Here is a 20,096-nt window from a genome sequence, read left to right as displayed (position 1 = left end):
GAGGACCTGCTCCAGTATTTTCTCCACAAAATTACTAGGAATGGAGATCTAAAACACGACAATCATATTTCCCATTATATCCCTGCCCACAACTTTCCCTCTCCCAACTCTTGTCTTCCACCACCACCCAGAAAACTCCTGTTCCCTTTAAAACGCCCTCTCCTTCTCCCTCCTTTATGCCTGCAACTCCTTCACAGAACGGCTTTGTGGTGCCACCTCTCCCTTCTCCTTTAACCCCCACATCGAAATCCAATGGGAGGACATAAGGATGTCTGAGAAAGACATTAGGGGGCACACATTCTTGGTGTGCCCCCTAACAGTGTTGACTGTTGGAGGGCTGTAAAATTTTGTCCAAGCTTTCTCAGAAACGGTTAAGAAATGGCACACTGTTGGGGAAGGCAGGTGCACTCCTCTCCAATTCATGGAGGAGCATAGCCAGTCAGAATCCGAAAGTATTGTCCCAATCAGCCCACTGATTTGGACAATACTTTCTTTCTCCCAAGAAGGTATGCCTAGGCTAGTCTTGCAGCCTGCCTTGTAAACACTTATTTGGGAGTAATTCCCATTGAACACGGCAGGACTTCTGGGTAAATATGCGCAGAACTGAGCGGCAACACGGTTGCTCCTTTGGGAATATGTAGGCAGAATTCGAAATTGGCAACGCTGGGCAGAATGGCGAATGCGGCTCATTGCTTGCTTGGAGAAAATGCCTTTCCCCGCTTCTTTCGCTGAGGGAAATCTGTCTCTATTCCTGCTTGGCCTCGCTCCTCCAACCAACTTCTTCCTTTCGCCTGCTCCAAGCCGTGATCGGCTCTGCCTGATGAAGTGAGCGGTACGCGCCGCCATTCTCCATCATAGGGGCGGGGAAGGCTTAAGCCAAGAGGCCTTCCCCTCGTCCCCCGTGTTTGCTGCTGGGCGGAGGCGATCATGCTTCTGCTGGTGTGGAGGAGGCTCCTCCTCCGTAGGAATAATCTCGCCGCTTTCATGGCCTCCTCGTGTGCCTCCACCCGGGCCGGTAGCACCACATCTGGGAAACAGGTACGGTTTGGGGCCAGGAAGGCGCAGTAAAATGCACGGCGAATGCAAGAGGGGGGCCCATACAAGGATAAGAGAAACTCTTGATGATGGTGCACAGCAGGAAAGGACAAAAGGGAATGCCGGGAGAAGGAGGGGAGGGACTTGCAAAACGGAGGCATAGCGTGTGTGTTCCTAAAAGAAGAAACGTGCTGAGGCTTAATCGGCTTTGAATAAGGAGTTTTCGACTTTTTCATGGAGAAGGAAAAGTCGTCCCACGGTTGCTCACATTCTTGACAACAATATAGAACCTCCATGAACGGAGGCAGTGTACCTCTGTACTAGATGTTTGGGATAGGCAGACAGGGAAGATCATCACTGTCAGAATGCCGGACTTCGATGAACCTTTGATCCGATCTAGCAAGGCAGTTTTCTTCGCTGTAGAAGCTGTGCTGTGTCTGACTGGGAAGTCCGTCCCTTAAAGTTGAGAGACGAATAAAGATGCCAGTCAACTCACGTGGTCAAAAACACACTTCCCTGGCCAGAATTGCATTATTTTGGCCAACTGCCAGAATTAAGAAGTATAAATGGGGGTGGAAGAAGAGTTGCTTGTCTTTGTCCTCTTTGTTCTATAAGATGTAGATTTTTAAAAAAGAGACAGTACTCTTTGGTGGGCTTTTCACATATGTACAGATGCTCCTGCTTGCAAGAATTCATTTAACAGCTACTTTTCATCAAAGGAGAAAGGTATTCTGCAAATGTTCAGAGGCAACCCCAGCATTTTAACTGGTTGCCTGAACTAAGGTATTCTAAAACCCAGCCTCACATCCTAAGGCATTCTTTCTGAAGTGTCAGGTTTTTTGGGAAAAGTTCAAAAACCTGTGCGTTTGTGTAGTGCCCCATAGCTCTAGCAGTAACTTGGAGCCAGTGTGGTGTAGTGGTTAGAGTGCTGGACTAAGACCCGAGAGATCCGAGTTCAAATTCCCATTCAGCAATGATACTTGCTGGGTGACTCTGGGCCAGTCACTTCCCTCTCAGCCTAACCTACTTCACAGGGTTGTCGTGAGGACAAACTTAAGTATGTAGTACACCGCTCTGGGCTCCTTGGAAGAAGAGCAGGATATAAATGTTTTAAAAAACCACAAACTTATTAGCAGCTGTGAATTGGAGTCAATTAATTAATTGTGCTCCTCCCCTAGTCTGCTGAAGAGGAAGTGTGATGTAGTGCTGAGTGGAGGCATCCCAATTCATATTCTGCATGGCCATGACCCTCACTGAATGCCTTTTGGCAAGCTGCACCCTCTCTTTCATCCTATGGGGATTCCTGATGCAAGGCTAAAATGCGGCAACCCCATGAATATTTCCTTGAGCTCCTTGGAAGGAGAGCAAGATACAAATGTATATAAATAACAAATACATGTACAATTGAATTGGCAGTGAGACTCTGCACACAAGTGGCATACAAATGAGCCAGTGTGGTGTAGTGGTTAGAGTGCTGGACTAGGACCGGGGAGACCCGAGTTCAAATCCCCATTCAGCCATGAGACTTGCTGGGCGACTCTGGGCCAGTCACTTCTCTCTCAGCCTAACCTACTTCACAGGGTTCTTGTGAAAGAGAAACTCAAGTATGTAGTACACCACTCTGGGATCCTTGGAGGAAAAGCAGGATATAAATGTGATAATAATAAATAACTTGCCATTTGCCCCGCACCCTTCTGCTGTTTGCCTCCTGCCTTGCTGCTTCTCATGCCCGCTGCAGGGTAGCTGGTTCAGAGTGGTGTGTGTGGTGGGGGTGTTCCGTGGCTTCTCTCCCCATGCAAATGAGGAGATAAGCCATAGAACCTGTCAGCACTTTACAAGCCAGCTAAGAAATGAAAAGCGCCAAGGCACCCTGATGCCTAATCCGGGTGCATGCTTACCCTCTATTTTGTAGCTGGCCATGCAGTCGTATGGGATTCTTCAGCTTCTTTCCTTGTTCGAGCTGGGAGAGAATCCATGCCCACTACTGCCGTATGAGCTGGCTAGTGGTGGGGACGAGGAGTAGCAGGGGCAGGAGAAGGAGGAGGGGTGCTGGTGACAACAGCAGTGGCAGTAAAAAAAAGTTTTAAAAATAAAAATGGTCACTGTGAAAAAAAATTAAAGGGGGCGGGATGTTTATGTATTGAACACAGGCCCTCTCTGACTTTGCTATGCCCCTACATAGGTTCCATTGCAGTGTAGGAGTCAATGTGTGTCTTGGATTTGAAGGTTGTAGACTGTCAAGTAAAGAACAATATTTCTATAATGAATAGCCCTATTGACATGAATGGGGGCAGTTCAGCATTAGTGGCTGGATCTCTGGACTTTGGCATCACAGTGAGCAAGCTGTGGGCCAGCTTTGGCCCTTTATGCCTTGGCACAGGGGCGTAGCAAGGTTGGAGGGGGCCCAGAGACAAGATTTTTAAAGGGGCCCCTTGCTGATATACATACACAAACACACTTCACAGTATATAGTGCACTCACACTCACATCCCCATTATGAATACGGTGAAAATCTAGTTCACATTGAATCTAGTTTTTTTACTCTCTGCTCCTGCCGCTCTCCAAGACACTCAACATAATTCACAGGGGGTGCAACATGGGCGGGTGGGGAGTCATGTGATGTGCCTCTGGGGGGCCCCTCGAGGCAGTGGGGCCCCAAGACGGCTGCCTCCCCTTGCCTAATGGTAGTTACGCCCCTGCCTTGGCATGAATCAGACGCTTCTTGGAAATTCAGTGTGCCCCTCCTGGCCTCCCCACACCCCCATCACTTGGGCCAATATAAGTTCAAATAAGATAGAAGTTCTGTCATATATGCCTCAAGGTATCAGTGCCACCCGGTTTGGGAACTGCCCAAATCAGTCCACACCCTTTTGGGGTGTGTGCTTTTTGTCGGGTTTTTTTGCACTCCCTGCTTTACAGGGCAGAGTTCAACCCTATTTATCACTAATGAAGTGAATGTGCTGGGAGGAGGCAGGACAAACCCTCCCTTGTTATAAAGCCACCTCAGTTGGCTGCAGAGAGAGTGCTTAGCACGGGCAACTATTCATGGAGACAAAAAGTTGTCCGGTAAGGTGTCATGCCGGCAAAAACAAGGTGCGTGAAATGGGGAGGGGGATGTTGTGGAAAGTGTGCAGGACTTCATCTGGGTTTGAATACATGTTGCAGCGGCTCTGGGGCACCCAGTTGTGAATAGCTGTGCATAGAAAGTACATTATGTCTATGCATGAATGGGAATTTTGTGCTATTGCCTCTGCTTGCTTAAGATCTCTCGCTCTCTGAAAAACAGGTATTGTATGCGTAGATGTAACCAGACAGGGGATTCATGTTGCAGTGTTATGAGCATGGCCAGCTGAAGTTAAGAAGCATTTTTAAAAGTGTTTCTGGTTTCTGTGGAAGAAGTAAGCATTTGCCTAAAAATCTCAAATTGGAATTAATGGAACTTAAGAATGCTTAACTTTGGCTGGATCATCCTCTTATATTTTTATCTGACTTGAAAGATGTTGTTTTGGCTTTGAGGAGTAGGGCAGGATACATGCCATAAACATAAATTCTCTTTTCTTTTCCTAAACCAAAAGTAGTCTGGGTGCAAGTCTGAGCAGCGGTGGAAAGACTGCTTACCCCCATCCTCCTCTGATCATTTTTCAGTCCAAGATCACCCTCTCCTAGTTGCTTTTCATATGTTTCTCTCCACAGGTTAAAGTGCAGCTTGGGGAGGCAGTTTTGGACTGAGAAATGTGCTTCACAGCTCCTCAGATCATTTCGCAGTTCAGATCTGCAACCTGATCATGCTGCTTTGGATTAACAATTACAGTCGTCCCTCGCCTATCGGGCGGGGGGGTGGGGGGGGGTTGCCAATTGCTGATTTGAGTATCCACAATTGGAAAATTTTCACCACCCTTGCCAACTGTGACCCAAGGATTCAGTTTGGCACAATTTTTTTAAATTTTCGGTGGTTTCAGGGGCCAATTTCCGGGGTCATTCTGGGGGTCAGGGGCATTTGCTTGCCATTTGCTTAGGGTTTGGGGGTTATTGGGGGGTTGGGGGTCATTTTGAGGGGTCATGGGGATTTTTTTTTTTTTACTTTTTAATTTTTTTGGGCACTGTCCCTCTCATGATTTCCCTAACCCCCTGTTTCCCATTAAAGTCTATGTCTCGCCTACTGTGAACTCACCAGGAACGGAACCCTTCTGGTTCGCGAGGGACTACTGTAGAAATAGATATGGAGGAAATAGTTGTTTAACTCTATGTAATGTCTAGTTTGGATCAAAGGATGGTACTAAGAAAGAATAGGTAATAGTCTTATTAAGATATCACACTGTACATATGTTCAGGTGTTTACACCTGATTGTATATGTATTTCAAAAGTGAACTTGGGTGCAGACTTGCTCAAATACAGGTACAAATGGAAAGTGCACTTCTGGATGTGCATTCAACATAATGTGTAAAGAATTGTCATATATATATATATATATATATATATATATATATATATATACACACACACACACACGCACGCACGCACGCATGCATGCATGCATGCACCATACATAGATTGTATGTTCTTTGAACATAATGTGTGAATAGGGCTCTTGCCTTCTTGTCCTACCTCTGCCCACTTAGTGTGCCCATCCTGCCAAACAGTGATACAGACATAATGTCTGAATGGGGTGTGTGCATGTACAATCCAACATGAATCAATTTGAACAACATGATTGATCTCCTGCATCCAGTTTGGAAATCAACCATGTAGTCTGGACCTATGCACATTACACACGCTATTCAGATGTTATGCCCATCCATGGACATCTGTAATCTCAGGGGTCAGATAGGTGTGCCTGGTGGAGGCGCGGGATTTTGCTCCTGAACTGCACATGAGGAAAAGATTGCTGGAGGAGACTGGCCAAGCTGACGCAATAACATACATTCTGGTAACTGGAGCTTGCTCTTTTAGTTTACAGAAGCAGGATATGCAAAATCCAGCTTAAGCAACAGAAGTGAGAATGGCTGCAATTATATAGTTAAAGATCTAACATTTGCTTTCAAAGAGAATATATGGTTTAATTCAGTAGTAGCCAGTAGTAGTGATATTTGGATATATTTGTATCTGTATAATATACTGTTGATACAGGGTATCCCAAATATGTTTACTGTTTGTTTCTGTGAAAGTCAGTTATGCATTCAGAATAGTTACTTGGTATAGCCCTGACTGACTCTGAGTCTGAGAGCTAGTATATTACATTGGTTAAGTTATAAACTAGAAAAAAATCCTGGTTCAGATGTGACCTCAAGCCACAGATTCATTTTATAGTTCAAGCAATCCATTATTCTCCTAGCCTACCCTAGTATGTAATATGGAGATAGTGCAGGAAGTGAAGTAATATTGGAATGGAGACTTGCATGCTTAACTGCTCCTCAGTGTAACAAAGAAACAAGCCACAGTTCCTTGCATTTGGACAACTGGTACAACAGCAACAACCTCTAGTCTTACCCAACAAGGCTGTACTGTGTAATTATTCTGAATCTGAAGATCACCTCATTATGATCATTATGATCATTATGAATATATCATAATGCAATATGTTGAAATCTCTTTACATGTTATATACATATTAGCACATTCTTTCTGTAACAAGCTTTACTGCAAGATAACCTTTTCAGTGAGAATAAGGAAGAGAGTCCCTCACACATACCAAAAATGACAAGGGGTTGTTTTTTGGCCAGAAGATTAACGAGTTGGTTGTTAGTATCTTTGTTCTCCTGACTGGTTCCTTCACTGTCTCACCCTTTTACTTATCAGTGAATTGCTAAACAGCTGTAGGTAGACTTGTGTAATTGTAGGCTGTGGTTCAGGTCATCCCTCCAGTTTGAAATAAAGTGCTAACACAATTTATTACCATATGAAAAACTCATGAGGGATGACTGTGTAACAAACAACCTTCAGACCTATCATTTCAACTTGCTATAGAAAGTATACTAGCACAACTGTGTTGATGCTCTCCCTTGCCTGATAAATTGATAAAAGGTGCCTACTGATTAATCTCACTGATGTCCAAATGTTACAACTCTCAATTTTAAAATATCCCATTTTGTAATTGACTCACTCTTTTACGTTTTGTCCACAAATCTTGATTTAACCTGAAGAAAGTTTCTCCACCCTTCTTAATTCTGTTGCAAGGGTATATAAAAGGTGCCTACTGATTAATCTCACTGATGTCCAAATGTTACAACTCTCAATTTTAAAATATCCCATTTTGTAATTGACTCACTCTTTTACATTTTGTCCACAAATCTTGATTAACCTGAAGAAAGTTTCTCCACCCTTCTTAATTCTGTTGCAAGGGTATAACGTATCTAATCTTAACCATACACTTTAGACTTTAGGCTGTCCTCTCTATCAAATGTACTATGTCTGCCTAGCTGATTCAGCATTTTACTCCTGAAGAAAGGGTTCCTCCCTTTTGCAGTTGTTTTGTGGAATCTTATCTAAAAAGCAATCCAACTTTCTTTAGGGCCTCGTCCTAGGGGTCTTTGCCAATGAGAAAGAAGAGGGTGCTCCTCAGTTTACCGATGCAGGAGATGCTTTTGACAAACACACAGTTGGGGAGCTCAGGAAGTTGCTGGCCATGTGAGTACCAACATCAGTTTCCTTCTGTTTATTTGACATGAGAGTATTGTGAGATGAAGCAGCCCTGTAAATAGAGAAGAAGAATATATCCACCCACTCACCTCCTCCTCCTCTTTTTTTTTTTTTGCTTTCACCCTGCTGCCCTACCATTATTATTTGATTGATTGATATCTATTCAGTGGGCTCAGAGGGGCTTTCTACATTTTCCTAAATAGATGTGTTTTTTCTCTAATAGTTCTGTCCCTTCTGTCTTTAAAAAATGGGGAATTTCTATTGCTTCAGATGGCAGTTGGGCCCATCTGGCTGATGAAAAAGGCCCTGTCCTCTTCTCCTCTCAGGTGCAGAATGGCTGGTCCTGGATCCAGTGGTAGCAGGAGGAAGAGGGGCTCTCTTCTTCCCCCTACCACAGTCTGCTGCCATCAGCTCCATGGCCTGGCAGTCAGAAGGCTTTCTAGCACTCTCTCTCCCTGCTCATCGCAGCTGGGATAGCCCCACGTTGTTCTTTCCAGTGCTTTCCTGAGCTGCAAGAGAACCTGATACTTCCTGACGCTGAGTAAAGGGGGCTGATGGGGCTATGCTGGAAGGGGAGGCGGGTGCTCAGCTCAGCTCAGCTTGGGGCAGCTGTTACTCACTCGAGACTGGCAAGTGCCCAGTTGCATCTGTGAAGCAAACCACTAGTATATTATGTTTTGTGTTGAACAGCATGTCACTGTTGCACAAGCTAAGCAGAATGCAGGGGGGAAGCCTTCTGGATGGGGACCTCATCACCATTGCGGGATGTTCTCGGCAATGGCGATGCAGTAACTGCAGCAGGGGAATGCTACTGCTGTAGTTGCCTCCTTTGCTAGTCGCTGCCTCTGTACCTTTAATATTCATTTGATCTACAGACATTGACTGACGATATTTATTTCCATGCTAGAAATAAATATTTCTGCAGATCAAGCTGCTATTAAAGGCACAGGAGCAGGCCAGGTTTCTGTTTTGGTCATTTGGCAAACCTACACATAATCTCTGTTTTCCAAAGGATTCATGAGAATGTTTGTCTTGTGCTCTAGTTCAGGGCCTCCGCTGAAGAAAGGGAAGACACGCATATTTTATGGCTTGCATGAGGTATGGAATCAACTTTTTCTTTGGTGTGCTTACCTAACTTCCTTTCTAACTGGTCAAAGGGGAATCTTTCAGTAGGGAAGGGCCTGAAATGTGATTTGGTGTCCGAATCGTGGGCACATCCCTTTAAAAATGAGGGCTTACACCGCCTCTTTAAAGCAGAGGAGAGCAGGTCCATACCTGCTCCTCCTCGGATCACCACCATTGCTGTAATCCCAGGGCTCCCCCCAGCTATGTCCATGCACCAGTGGGGCATCCTCCAGCTGCCCTTGTGTTAAGCCAGCATGCAGGGGCACCTGGGAGATGCCCTGCCAGTGTATGGGCATAGCTGCGGAAAGCGTTGTTGGGATTACAACAGTGGCAGCAATCAGAGGAGGAGCAGGTATGGACCTGCTCTCCTCCGCTTTAAAGGGGCTGTGTAAGCCCTCGTTTTTAAAGCGATGTGCCTGCGATTTGGATGCTGAATTGCATTTTGGCACATCCCTAACTTTCAGGCAGTGTGTCTCATATTTATCAGGGGGAGAGCAACTGTCCCTATTTATCCCAACTTAGGGCCCCTCTTAATGGCTGCTGGTGGTGCCACTTTTCTGTTTCTGAGATTCTTTGGATCAAGGAACCATTTTCTCATACCTTTGCTATATAAACCACTGAGAATGTTTTGTTCAAAAGCTGTATATAAACATTTTCACAACAACAACTTGTAGAGAGCCAGTGTGGTGTAGTGGTTAGAGTGCTGGACTAGGACCGGGGAGACCCGAGTTCAAATCCCCATTCAGCCATGAGACTAGCTGGGTGACTCTGGGCCAGTCACTTCTCTCTCAGCCTAACTTACTTCACAGGGTTGTTGTGAAAGAGAAACTCAAGTATGTAGTGCACTGCTCTGAGCTCCTTGGAGGAGGAGCGGGATATAAATGTAATAATAATAATAATAATATCTCCAATGTAAGCTTAATAAGTAATGTGTTGATACTGAAGATGTGAAAGCTCATCCTTGCATTTTCAGCAGTTATTTATCTATTTTCTTTGCTTGCCCTTCTCTGGTACCAACAAGAGATAGTTTCTCCAGGCAAAACTAGACAAGACAGCAGCAAGGCCATGGGCAGAATTAGATTTGCTGCTGAACCCTGTAAGTGGTAGGGTGGCTGGCAATTTAAGGCACAACATGAGCAAGAGGGAAAGCATATCCTCCCCCACTCCATACTTGTCCCCACCCCCAAAACATAGCTTATTAGTTGAGCAGATTCTTTTTTTTTTTGTCCCCCCACCCCCGATAGGGGTTCTGAGATCAGAAATAACCCTTGATGGCTAAAATCCTTTCTGGGTTTCAGGTGGGGAAAAGTGTGTGTGTGTGTGTGTGTATTGGGTGGCTTCAGTTCTGGTAAATCATTTGCAGGTGGGGGGAATGGGCAGTTTAGAAATAAGAAGGGCAGTTCAACAGTTAATGCTGAGTGAGCAAGAAAAAAAACAACGTGGAATACTGTAGATGATAGAAAGTGTATTGTGAGATGAGAAGCTGACTCCTTAGAATTTGACATTTAGAGGACAGGTGCAAGAATTCATTCAATTGCCCCAAGATCTTTTTCTTTCGTTAGTTGGCATCTATGATGTTAAAGTGCTCATGATCGAAGGGGCAAGTGTGTGTGTTCATAAGCTTCCCATTCATTGTAATTGTATGATCATCTGCCCTGCAATATTGTGCACTATTAGTGGAAAGGCAATATAAAAGTTACAAAGATAAATACAAGAAATGTTGGATTTTCATCAGGCTTTCAAAACAGTTGATTGACTGATTTATTGCCCTACAGTTTGCAGTTAAACTCCCAGGGCAGCTAACAAAATAAAGTAATAAAAGTACAATGATTTCAATAAAAGCATTAAGAATGGTAATCAAAACAGCAGAAAGCAGAAAAAGCAGATTAGAACAAGGAATTTTAAAAGGGAAAAGGTCTGGGTGGTAAATCTAGAAAAAGGGGTGTGTGAGAGGTTTTCACATTTTAAAAAAATTACATTTATACTTTGATCTTTCTAATTACAGGGTGATTTTTTCTGCAATGGAAATATTAAATTACTTTGTTGATTTGCTACAGGACTTTTCCAGTGTAGTAGTCGTTGGCCTGGGTAAGAAGAAAGCAGGAGTGAATACTCAAGAAAATTGGGATGAAGACAAGGAAGCCATAAGAGCAGCTGTTGCAGGTTAATTTTAGATCAAACTGTTTCTTTCCTGTTACTGTATAATCCATTAAACTTCTTCTGTAGGGATGCACTGCATTTGGAAGATGCATAGAGCTAGTGGAGCATTGTGGCAAAGAGACAGAACTGTGAACCAGAAACCCCGCAGTCCAAATTTTGCCTCTGCTCTCACCTCACTGGGTGGCCCTAGGCAAGCCCGTTTTGATTGGCCTGAACCATGCATTTCCCAAATGAGAATAATACTTCTGACCAGTGGTGGGCTCCAGAGCGGGTGGTGAGGGCGGTGGGATTGAACTTTTAAAAATCCTGTACTTACCCGCAGCCGGCACCCAGTATCTTTAGGGAACCAGTGGCAGCTGACCCAGCATCCTGTGGGGAGGCTGCCCCACTCCTGCTGCTCAGCTGGCCTCTGTGCATGTGCGGCAGCCCTTTGAGTGGTCAGCATGGCAAGCTGCTGAGCTGAGCAGTGGGGGCAGGGCACCCTCCCCATAGGATGCTGGGTCTGTGACCACCGGGTGCTGGTGGTGGATAAGAACATAAGAACAGCCCTGCTGGATCAGGCTCAAGGCCCATCTAGTCCAGCATCCTGTTTCGCACAGTGGCCCACCAGATGCCGCTGGAAGCCACAGGCAGGAGTTGAGGGCATGCCCTCTCTCCTGCCATTGCTCCCCTGCAACTGGTACTCAGAGGCACACCCTTGAGGCTGGAGGTGGCCCACAGCCCTCTGACTAGTAGCCATTGATAGACCTCTCCTCCATGAAGTCATCCAAACCCCTCTTAAAGCTTTCCAGGTTGTTGGCTGTCACCACATCCTGTGGCAGAGAGTTCCACAAGTGGATCAAGTTTGGGATTTTTAAAAGCTATGTCCTGTTGCCTCACCAGCCACCTCTGCTTCTGACCCACTCAACAGGGTTATTTTCTGGATTACTGATGTAATATATGTGAAGTGCTTTGAACGCTCTCTAGTGCTGTCTAAGAGCCTTTCCTTGTTCTCCTGAGCTCAGCAGTAGTAGATGGTGGAGGGTGGGGCAGAGTGGAAGGTGGAGTATATGGGTTACCACCCCCCAGCCCAGCCCAGTAAAAGCTCTTGCCATTATGTGCATGCATGGGGTCGGCATGGCAGGTTTTTGCTGTGCTGACCGCTCAGATGGCTGCTGTGCATGCACTTTGGCCAGCTGAGTGACAGGGGCAGAGGGTGTGTGGCTGGGAAGCCGAGTGGCAGCGGGAGCTTTACAGGAAGTAAGGGTACATCCCTCCTTCTGCTCTGCTCCTCCCTGCCCCCAGCCTCCATCAGCTGCCACTGGAGTTTGGTGAAAGGTAGGGGTTGGCAGCCCTCTCAGGACTTTCTGCTGAACTTGTCTCACCAGAGTAGAAATGCCACCCTTTATTTTAAAAAAAGCTGGCATTGCCCAGTGTGTTCTGTGATGCTGATAGGGGCATCACTCTATCCCTGCCTCTCTGTGATGAAAGTCCTCCATGCCTGCCATGGCAACTGGAGTGGCAAACAGTTTGCTTTAATACCGGCAGTGCCAATAAGGACTGTGTTGAGACGCTACCCTTTTGCTCCTAACTTGACATATATATTTTTTAATTATTTCTTGTTTACACAGTCAGACAGGTGTTATTGACTGGTTTGTTTTATCCAGACAGCGGATGACTGAGTTTTATCAATACTGTTGGTTATTATAAATATCGTCGCAAAATATAGGCTGTTCCCAGTAAAGTTGCTTTTTGTAATTGGCTGATGGTGATTTCTGTGGCCCCTATGGTGTTGAGGTGCTCTTCAAGGTCTTTTGGAACTGCACCCAGGGTGCCAATTACCACTGGGATTATTTTGGTCTTTTTCTGCCACAGCCTTTCAATTTCAATTTGTAGATCTTTGTATTTTGTGATTTTTTCTATTTCTTTTTCTTCTATTCTGCTATCCCCTGGTATTGCTATGTCGATTGTTTTGATTTGTTTTTCTTCTCGACTACAGTTATATCTGGTGTATTGTGTGGCAGATGTTTGTAGTTGGAAGTCCCATAATATTTTTGCATCTTCATTTTCGACAACTTTTTCCATTGTATGGTCCCACCAATTTTTGGCTACAGGTAGCTTGTATTTTTTTGCAGATGTTCCAGTGTATCATCCCTGCTACCTTGTCATGCCTTTGTTTTTAGTCAGTCTGTGCGATCTTTTTACAACAGCTCATCAGGTGGTCCACTGTTTCATCTGCTTCTTTACAAAGGCGGTACTTGCTGTTTGTTGTTGACTTTTCTATTTTTGCTCTTATTGCATTTGTTCTTAGTGCCTGTTCTTGTGCAGCCAGTATTAAACCCTGTTTCTTTCTTCAAGTTGCCATTCTTAAGCCATTGCCAGGTCTTGGTGATGTCTGATTTTCCAGTTATATTGTGCAAATATTGACCATGCAGTGGCTTATTTTTTCCATTTTCCTGCTCGGTTCTTGACTTGTTCTTTCTTGTAGGCCTGCTTTGTTTCATTGGTGTTGAATAGTTTCTCGTTCTTGACCATTTGAAGTGCATCTTCTTCACTGTCCTTGATATATTCTTCAAGGCATGTTTTCTCCTCCTCTACTGTTTGATGGACTTGCAGCATTCCTCTTCCACCTGAGCTGCGAGGGAGGTATAGCCTATCGACATCACTGCAGGGGTGCAGAGCATGATTGATGGTCATTATCTTCCCTTAAAGGCAGGGAAGAGCTGCTTCTGGCCGTGCTGCGAATGCAGCGTTGACTGTCCAACTCCCAAACTGGGCTGCGCGGCCCCGTTCAGTAGCTAGGTTGGGGCCGGCGCTGCATTTGCAGCATGGCCAGGAGCAGCTCTTGGCCACGCTGTGAATGCAGCGCCGGCCAGACTCAAACTCCCGAATGGAGCTGCACGGCTCCGTCCGGGAGCCAGACCACGCCCCCCGCATCTGACGTCAGATGCTGGGGGCATATTGGGGCCACGAGCCATGGCCCCTGATTGGTGGCGGCCCGGGTTCTTCGAACCCGTTCGCCCAATGGTGGCTCCGCCCCTGACCAGCAACAGGGCCTGGAAAAGACATTCTGCTGAAATGAATAGGGATGTTCCCCCCCCCCCCCCATCAAATATATGAGAACCATTACTTGGGAGCTGTCTCTTTGTGCAGTAAGCAAGGAGTTATACTGTTGTAGCAAACATGTTCTTAAAATATTTCTATCATTGGGATGTATAATAAAAGTGACCTTGTAAATTATGTGATCCTCAAAGATTTTTTAAATATATGCTACATAAGCATTATTAGCATCCAAGGTAGCTTATGGCACACTTTTGAAATAATAGCATAGACTTTGTCCAGCTGAAGTTGCTCAGTCATCATTGTGTCCGATGGCAAGGCTGGGTGAGGCATTTTCTCATTCTTGCTGAATTGCTTTCAGGCACAAGCTGAGTTTAATTATAGGTCAGAGATTAATAATCAGCTTCTCTTTTTGAGCTGCTTTACTTGCTTCCATGCACCTGATTGACTTGCACTGCAATCCTGGTCATTTTTCCTCCGAAGAAAGTCCCATTGTGTTAAGTGGCACTTACTCCCACGTAAGCATGCATAGGATCACAGCCTTAGTTGACTTTTGCTTTCTAGTTTTTAATGCCTGTTGGATTGTGTTAGATGAGCCGAAAAGTTTTCTTTTCTTTTCCTTGCCCTCTCATCCCTTCTGCCCTCTGGTTCTTAATGCTGAAAGCTTAATTTTATTCTCCAGCTGGATGCAGACAGCTTCAGGACCTGGAGGTTCCTCATGTGGAAGTTGACCCTTGTGGAGATGCTCAGGCTGCAGCAGAAGGAGCCATCCTTGGACTCTATGAATATGATGATCTTAAGCAGAAAAAGAAACCAGAGGTTGACGTTCAGCTACATGGAAGGTGATTTCCCAAAAATGCATGCTACATCAGTTTCTAGACTCAAGGTTCTTCCAGTGTTTCAGTCATCTTTCCCCTACAACTCAGTTGCTTAGAAATGTTTTGTAACATCTTTTAAATGTGTCTCTGCCCTGTAACAGTGTTTTAAGGCAATTGCAGTAACAAGGGGCTTTTGTTTAAAGAGGAGGGTAAGAAGTAGATACAGTACTATTGAATGAGACCCTGTACAAACACCAGGCCTTGTAACCCCTTCAGCATGAGTTCTTTACATCGGGGTAGTGGCTAACATACAATTGCACCAAACAAATGCTTGCCTCAGAAAGCATGGCTCTGGGTTTTGGCCATTCATTCTCAGTAGATTTGGTCATGTGAGGTGGTAGGTTTGGTCATGTCAGTAGGTTTGGTCATGTGAGGTGGTGGATTCAAATCTTACAATTTTCCCCAGACTAAAGGGGACTGTAACTTAGGACATTTGCAGGGAGAAAATGTGGCTTGGTGTTAGAGCAACCAGCCTACCACCAACCATATATTCCTTGCATGCATAATGTTCCAGACTCAATTTCCAGTTAAAGGATCTCTGGTAGCAGAACTGGGAAAGACCACCACCTGGAGATTCACTGCTGGATTGACCAATGGTCTAAAAACATAAGCATCATATGTTTGCAGTAGTACCATTAATACATACTGCAGTTTTTCTTCAATGCCCAAGATATTTCTCATAGGTTGTCTCAGTAATTCCATTTGGGTGAATAGGAAAATAGGGACATGTTAGCAGGTATGTAATCCTTACAGGCTCCCTGGAAGGCAGGCCACTGTTATTGCATATGGTGGTCTGGAGCGAAGAAGCAAGAAAAGCAGAGTGCCCAGGGGGCTGCCATATGTAGCCTGCATTTGATTTAGTGAGTCACAAGTTATTCAAGCCTGTACTACAGCCTGGTCAGTGGCTCTTCTATAAAGTGGGTCTTCGAGTGCCTTTCCATCCGACTTTGTGCTACTGTGTCATTCATGGGGTTTCCCATTGTTCAGTCTTGTGCTTCTGCACAGATGGTCCTGTTCAGTGTTTCCTCTAACAGAGATTCTGAGATGTTGTTGACTACAACTCCCAGAATCCCCAGCTGCAATGGCTTTTGCTTGGGGATTCTGGGAGTTGTAGTCAACAACATCTAGGAATCCCTGTTAGAGGGAACACTGGTCCTGTTCCCAGATACACTGTCTTGTTTACTCTCTTGAATATGAGCTATTACTATTCTGTCATGCTTTCCATATATGGAGAACCACTGTATTCTGGCATCTTGATTCTGCAAGCACATTTTATGACACTCATTATGTATTCCTATTTAGTGATGGGATCAAGGCCTGGGAGAAAGGCATTATCTATGCAAAGGGTCAAAATTTGGCCCGATCCCTGATGGAGGGTCCAGCCAATGTTATCACACCAACCAGATTTGCTGCAATTATTAAAGAGAAACTCCAAAGTGTCAGTTCCAATGTGACAGTCCATGTCAGGTAAGTTTAGTTTAAATGATTCTCCTGCAGCTACTACATAATGCTGAATGAGAACTGTTAAAGAGAACTCTACTTGTGCTCAGTTGTTTGTTGTGAGCAGGTGCTGATATGTGGCAACTGGAATCTAATCTGCCTCATCCGGACTGCTGTGTGGACCGGACTCTGTATTATGGCAACATTAAATCACTGGCAACATTAAATAATTGGTATCAGGGGCGTAGCCAGCCCGCTGGTGGCCCGTGTGCAGCTGCGGCGGGCGCCTCCGCTAGCCCCGCCCCTGCCGCATCTGACAGCAGACATGGGGTAGCCACGCCCCCGCATCTGACGTCAGACGCGGGGGGCGTGGTCTGGCTCCCGAATGGAGCCTTGAGGCTCCATTTGGGACTCGAAGTTGCAGTTTAACTGCTGAAGGGGCCGCGCGGACCCTTCGGCAGTTAAACGAAGGATGGCGCTGCCTTCACAGTGCAGCCCAGGAGTGGCTCTTCCCTGCAGGGAAGAGCCGCTCCTGGGTTGCGTTGTGAAGACAGCGCCACTCTTTTAGCTCCTGAAGGGGCCACGCGGCTGGTGCTGCAAATGTAGTGACAGCCTTAATTTAGCTCCCGAAGGGGCCGCGCGGCCCCCACTCGGGAGCTAAACTACCACCCCCGCGTCTGACATCAGATGCAGGGGGCATGTTGGGGCCGCTCTCGTGGCCCCTGATTGGTCAGCGGCCCAGGTTCTTTGAACCCGTTGGCCCAATGGTGGCTCCGCCCTGATTGGTGTATTATTTGTTCTGGGTTGGAGAGGGACAGATTTCCTCATTTCAGCTACACTGTGTTGTGTGATGCAGTATGTTAAAACACTAGCACTGCAATCTGCTGTCTCGCTACCATTTTAGACTAAAAGCTACTGCAGCACATGTTTAGAATATTTATATACCAATCTGGAAAAAGTCCTTTTGTGGAAGTATTTTTCTTTGCTCCATCTGCCTAGGAAGTCATGGCTCAGCTCAGAATTCAACTTTGTGGTTCACCTAGTTAACAAAGGTTTGAGGGCTGGGGACAGCTCTTTACTGTAATGTTCCCAGCTTGTTGCAAGCTAGTGGGCAAAGGGCAAGTGCCCACAGAACATTTCCTACTTTCGGATAGGGATGTGCACGAACCTGTTCGGAGGCCCTTTTTTGGGCTTCCGAACAGGTTCGAACACTGGATGGGTTCAAGGTTCAAAGGTAGGTGTGTGTGTCTGTGTCTGTGTCTGTGTGTGTGTGTCTCACTTTAAGGGCGGGGGAGGGTGCACTTCCCCCTTCCCCCTGCCGGCACTCGGTTTTGATAAAAGCCTTCAGGGCAGCAGTGTACCTCCCTGCCGCCACTTCCTCCTCCTTGGCCGGAAGTATCAGGTGCGTACGCCGCAGTCGCACACCGGCACATCAGACATGCGCACACACGCCTGATACTTCCATCCAAAGAAGAGGAAGGGGCAGCAGGGAGGTACACTGCCGCCCTGAAGGCTTTTATCAAAACTGAGCGCTGGTGAGGGGAGGGGTAAGTGCACCCTCCCCCGCCCTTAAAGCGAGACACCTCACTCCCTCGAGCCACCCCTGCCCGGTTCCATGCACACCCCTAGTTTAGGAAGCAGGCCATATGGTAATTTAAATATGTTTTTAATAGGATTATTAGGTTTTAGTTGCTTGATTAAATTGTAAACTACCCTGAAATCTTATATAGGGTGATATTAAAATATGATAGATAAATAAATAAATATGGGAATTTGTACCTTTCACTCAAGGAGCTCCACTGCCCAACTGCTTAATGCTACCTTTGCACCCTTGATATACATAACAGAACAGAGAGTGACCGCTTGCCCCTGGTTTTGACTTTTTTGGCACCCACTGCGCCTCTACCTGTGATATGGAAGGCATTATTCAGGAAAAACACCATCTTAGATGGAGCCTTAAGAAAGTTTTCAGAGAAGAGTTAGGGAGATAGGTCTGATTCTTCTGTTCAGTTATTAATACAATTTTGCTCTCAGTATAAGCAACTGTTAAAATATAAGAAGCTTATCTGTTATAATCAATGGAGAGAGCTTGGCCTCAGTATAATGGGAGAAATTGATAAAACTTTTCTATCCAGAGCAGGCAGAATTTTGTAAAGGTGACAGTATGATGGACCACTGTCTCCCCCTGAAGGCCCTTATCTAGAAATATACTAGTGGCCACAAGAAACAACTTTATGTTGCATTTATTGACCTCTCATCAGCCTTCACTTCTATTTATAGGTCCCAATTTTGGGCGTACTAGTTGACTAATTTGATATTGCATTTGTATGCCACTTGCCCTCCAAGGAGCTCAGGGTGTACATGGATTTTATCCAAATCTATCCTCACAATAATCCTGCGAGGTAGTGAGCCTGAAAGGACACTGGTCCAATGCCACCCGGTGAGCTTTATGGCTCCCTGAAGATTTGAACATGGATCTCTCTGGTCTAAGTCCGGCACTTGAAACCACTGCATGAGACTAGGTCTGTCTTTAGGCCATTTTGCAATAAGCATCTGAAAAGTGTTTGGGAACAAAGTAACATGGGAAGCTACCTTGGATTTAACAGAATAGCTTGAAGTAGCTTTCAATGTGAAGCTGTTTCTAATGAATAATTGTCACTATTGACCTGAATGTTGTTTTGGGGACAGCACAACTCTTGGGCTCCAAAGATTTCAGGTGCAATGCAACTCTCCATATGTAGAGAACAGGGTGTGGTGTGAATGCTTCTGCCATGCCAGGAATGCAGCCATGTGCTGGGCCATGCAACCAAGAGCCCTCTGCACCTCCCATTGGGCCACATGGCATCTTAGGCCTTGTGCTCATGCACTGTAGAAAAAGTCAAATTCTAACTCTGCTGCTGTAAAACGGTAGGAAAATTGATGTGAGACCATTTTATTCTTTTGTAAAGAAAACTTAGCTAAGTCTGTTTGCTTTGAAACCATGCTATCGTTCAGTAACAAATGTGTTTCTTTTGAGAAGTTGGGCCTTGGGATCTGTGTCCACTGTTTCTCGTTCAGTTTCTAATGGAACTAACTGAACTTAATCTCTGCTGTTACAGGGATAAGTCCTGGATCGAAAACGAAGAGATGAGATCATTCTTGAGTGTTGCGAAAGGCTCCGAAGAACCTCCAGTCTTTTTGGAGATTCACTATGAAGGCAGCGGTGTTCCCAATGAACGTCCACTGGTATTTGTTGGGAAAGGAATTACTTTTGATAGGTAAGTATTTTCTTGGGCATATTTTGGAAACAAAATCTAAAAACCCAGTAAGACAAAACAGATGAGATGTCTGAAAATCACCTTTGGCATCAACATATCTTGGGCCATATCCGTTCATGTCAAAGCATTAAAAAAATAATGCTGTGGGGGGCGGGGGAGGTTCTCTCTCATGTAAATTGCTATTGGAAAGCAGCACTAATCACTGTGGTTGCAGTTGGTCAGGTGATCCTGCATCTCTTGCTGTGAAGATTTTTACAGAGTCTGAGCTAGGCTATGGTGGGCACAGTTCAAAGGAAGCCAATCTAACATGTCAGAATGACCAGCTTGACTGGCAGGAAAGAGGGGAGCCCAGAGTGATCATGCAGTGTGCAAGGAATACAACACAAAACCCGTGAAGAACTGAGAACAGTAGGCAAAGCAAACAATGCAGAGTCACAGTACAGGGTATGACAATACTCCACGTGTAATCACAAACTGCAACAGGCATCCATCATACAAAAGCAAGTAAATACAACAATGTGGGCT

At 45.4% G+C, this 20,096-nt stretch overlaps 1 protein-coding gene across 2 annotated transcripts in view; it reads left to right on the top strand.

The window, feature by feature from the left end:
• Positions 1-905: 905 nt before the first annotated feature.
• LAP3 (leucine aminopeptidase 3) overlaps positions 906-20,096 on the top strand; it is a 30,028-nt gene continuing 10,837 nt past the window's right edge. Inside the window, exons 1-7 of one of the 2 annotated variants that reach the window (XM_053258443.1) lie at positions 906-1,038; positions 7,545-7,660; positions 8,716-8,770; positions 10,855-10,960; positions 14,679-14,838; positions 16,177-16,341; positions 19,413-19,571. In XM_053258443.1, coding sequence (XP_053114418.1) covers positions 928-1,038; positions 7,545-7,660; positions 8,716-8,770; positions 10,855-10,960; positions 14,679-14,838; positions 16,177-16,341; positions 19,413-19,571 — 872 coding nt within the window. In that variant the 5' untranslated portion in view covers positions 906-927. Of the gene's footprint in view, positions 1,039-3,992; positions 4,129-7,544; positions 7,661-8,715; positions 8,771-10,854; positions 10,961-14,678; positions 14,839-16,176; positions 16,342-19,412; positions 19,572-20,096 lie in introns of those variants that run through there. The other variant, XM_053258444.1, reaches the window with a different exon arrangement.

The sequence above is a fragment of the Hemicordylus capensis genome, chromosome 5, assembly GCF_027244095.1.
Source record: "Hemicordylus capensis ecotype Gifberg chromosome 5, rHemCap1.1.pri, whole genome shotgun sequence".
Taxonomy (NCBI): Eukaryota; Metazoa; Chordata; class Lepidosauria; order Squamata; family Cordylidae; genus Hemicordylus; species Hemicordylus capensis.
The sequence above is the reverse complement of the archived record's forward strand: the minus strand, read 5'-3'. Positions and strand labels throughout refer to the sequence as shown.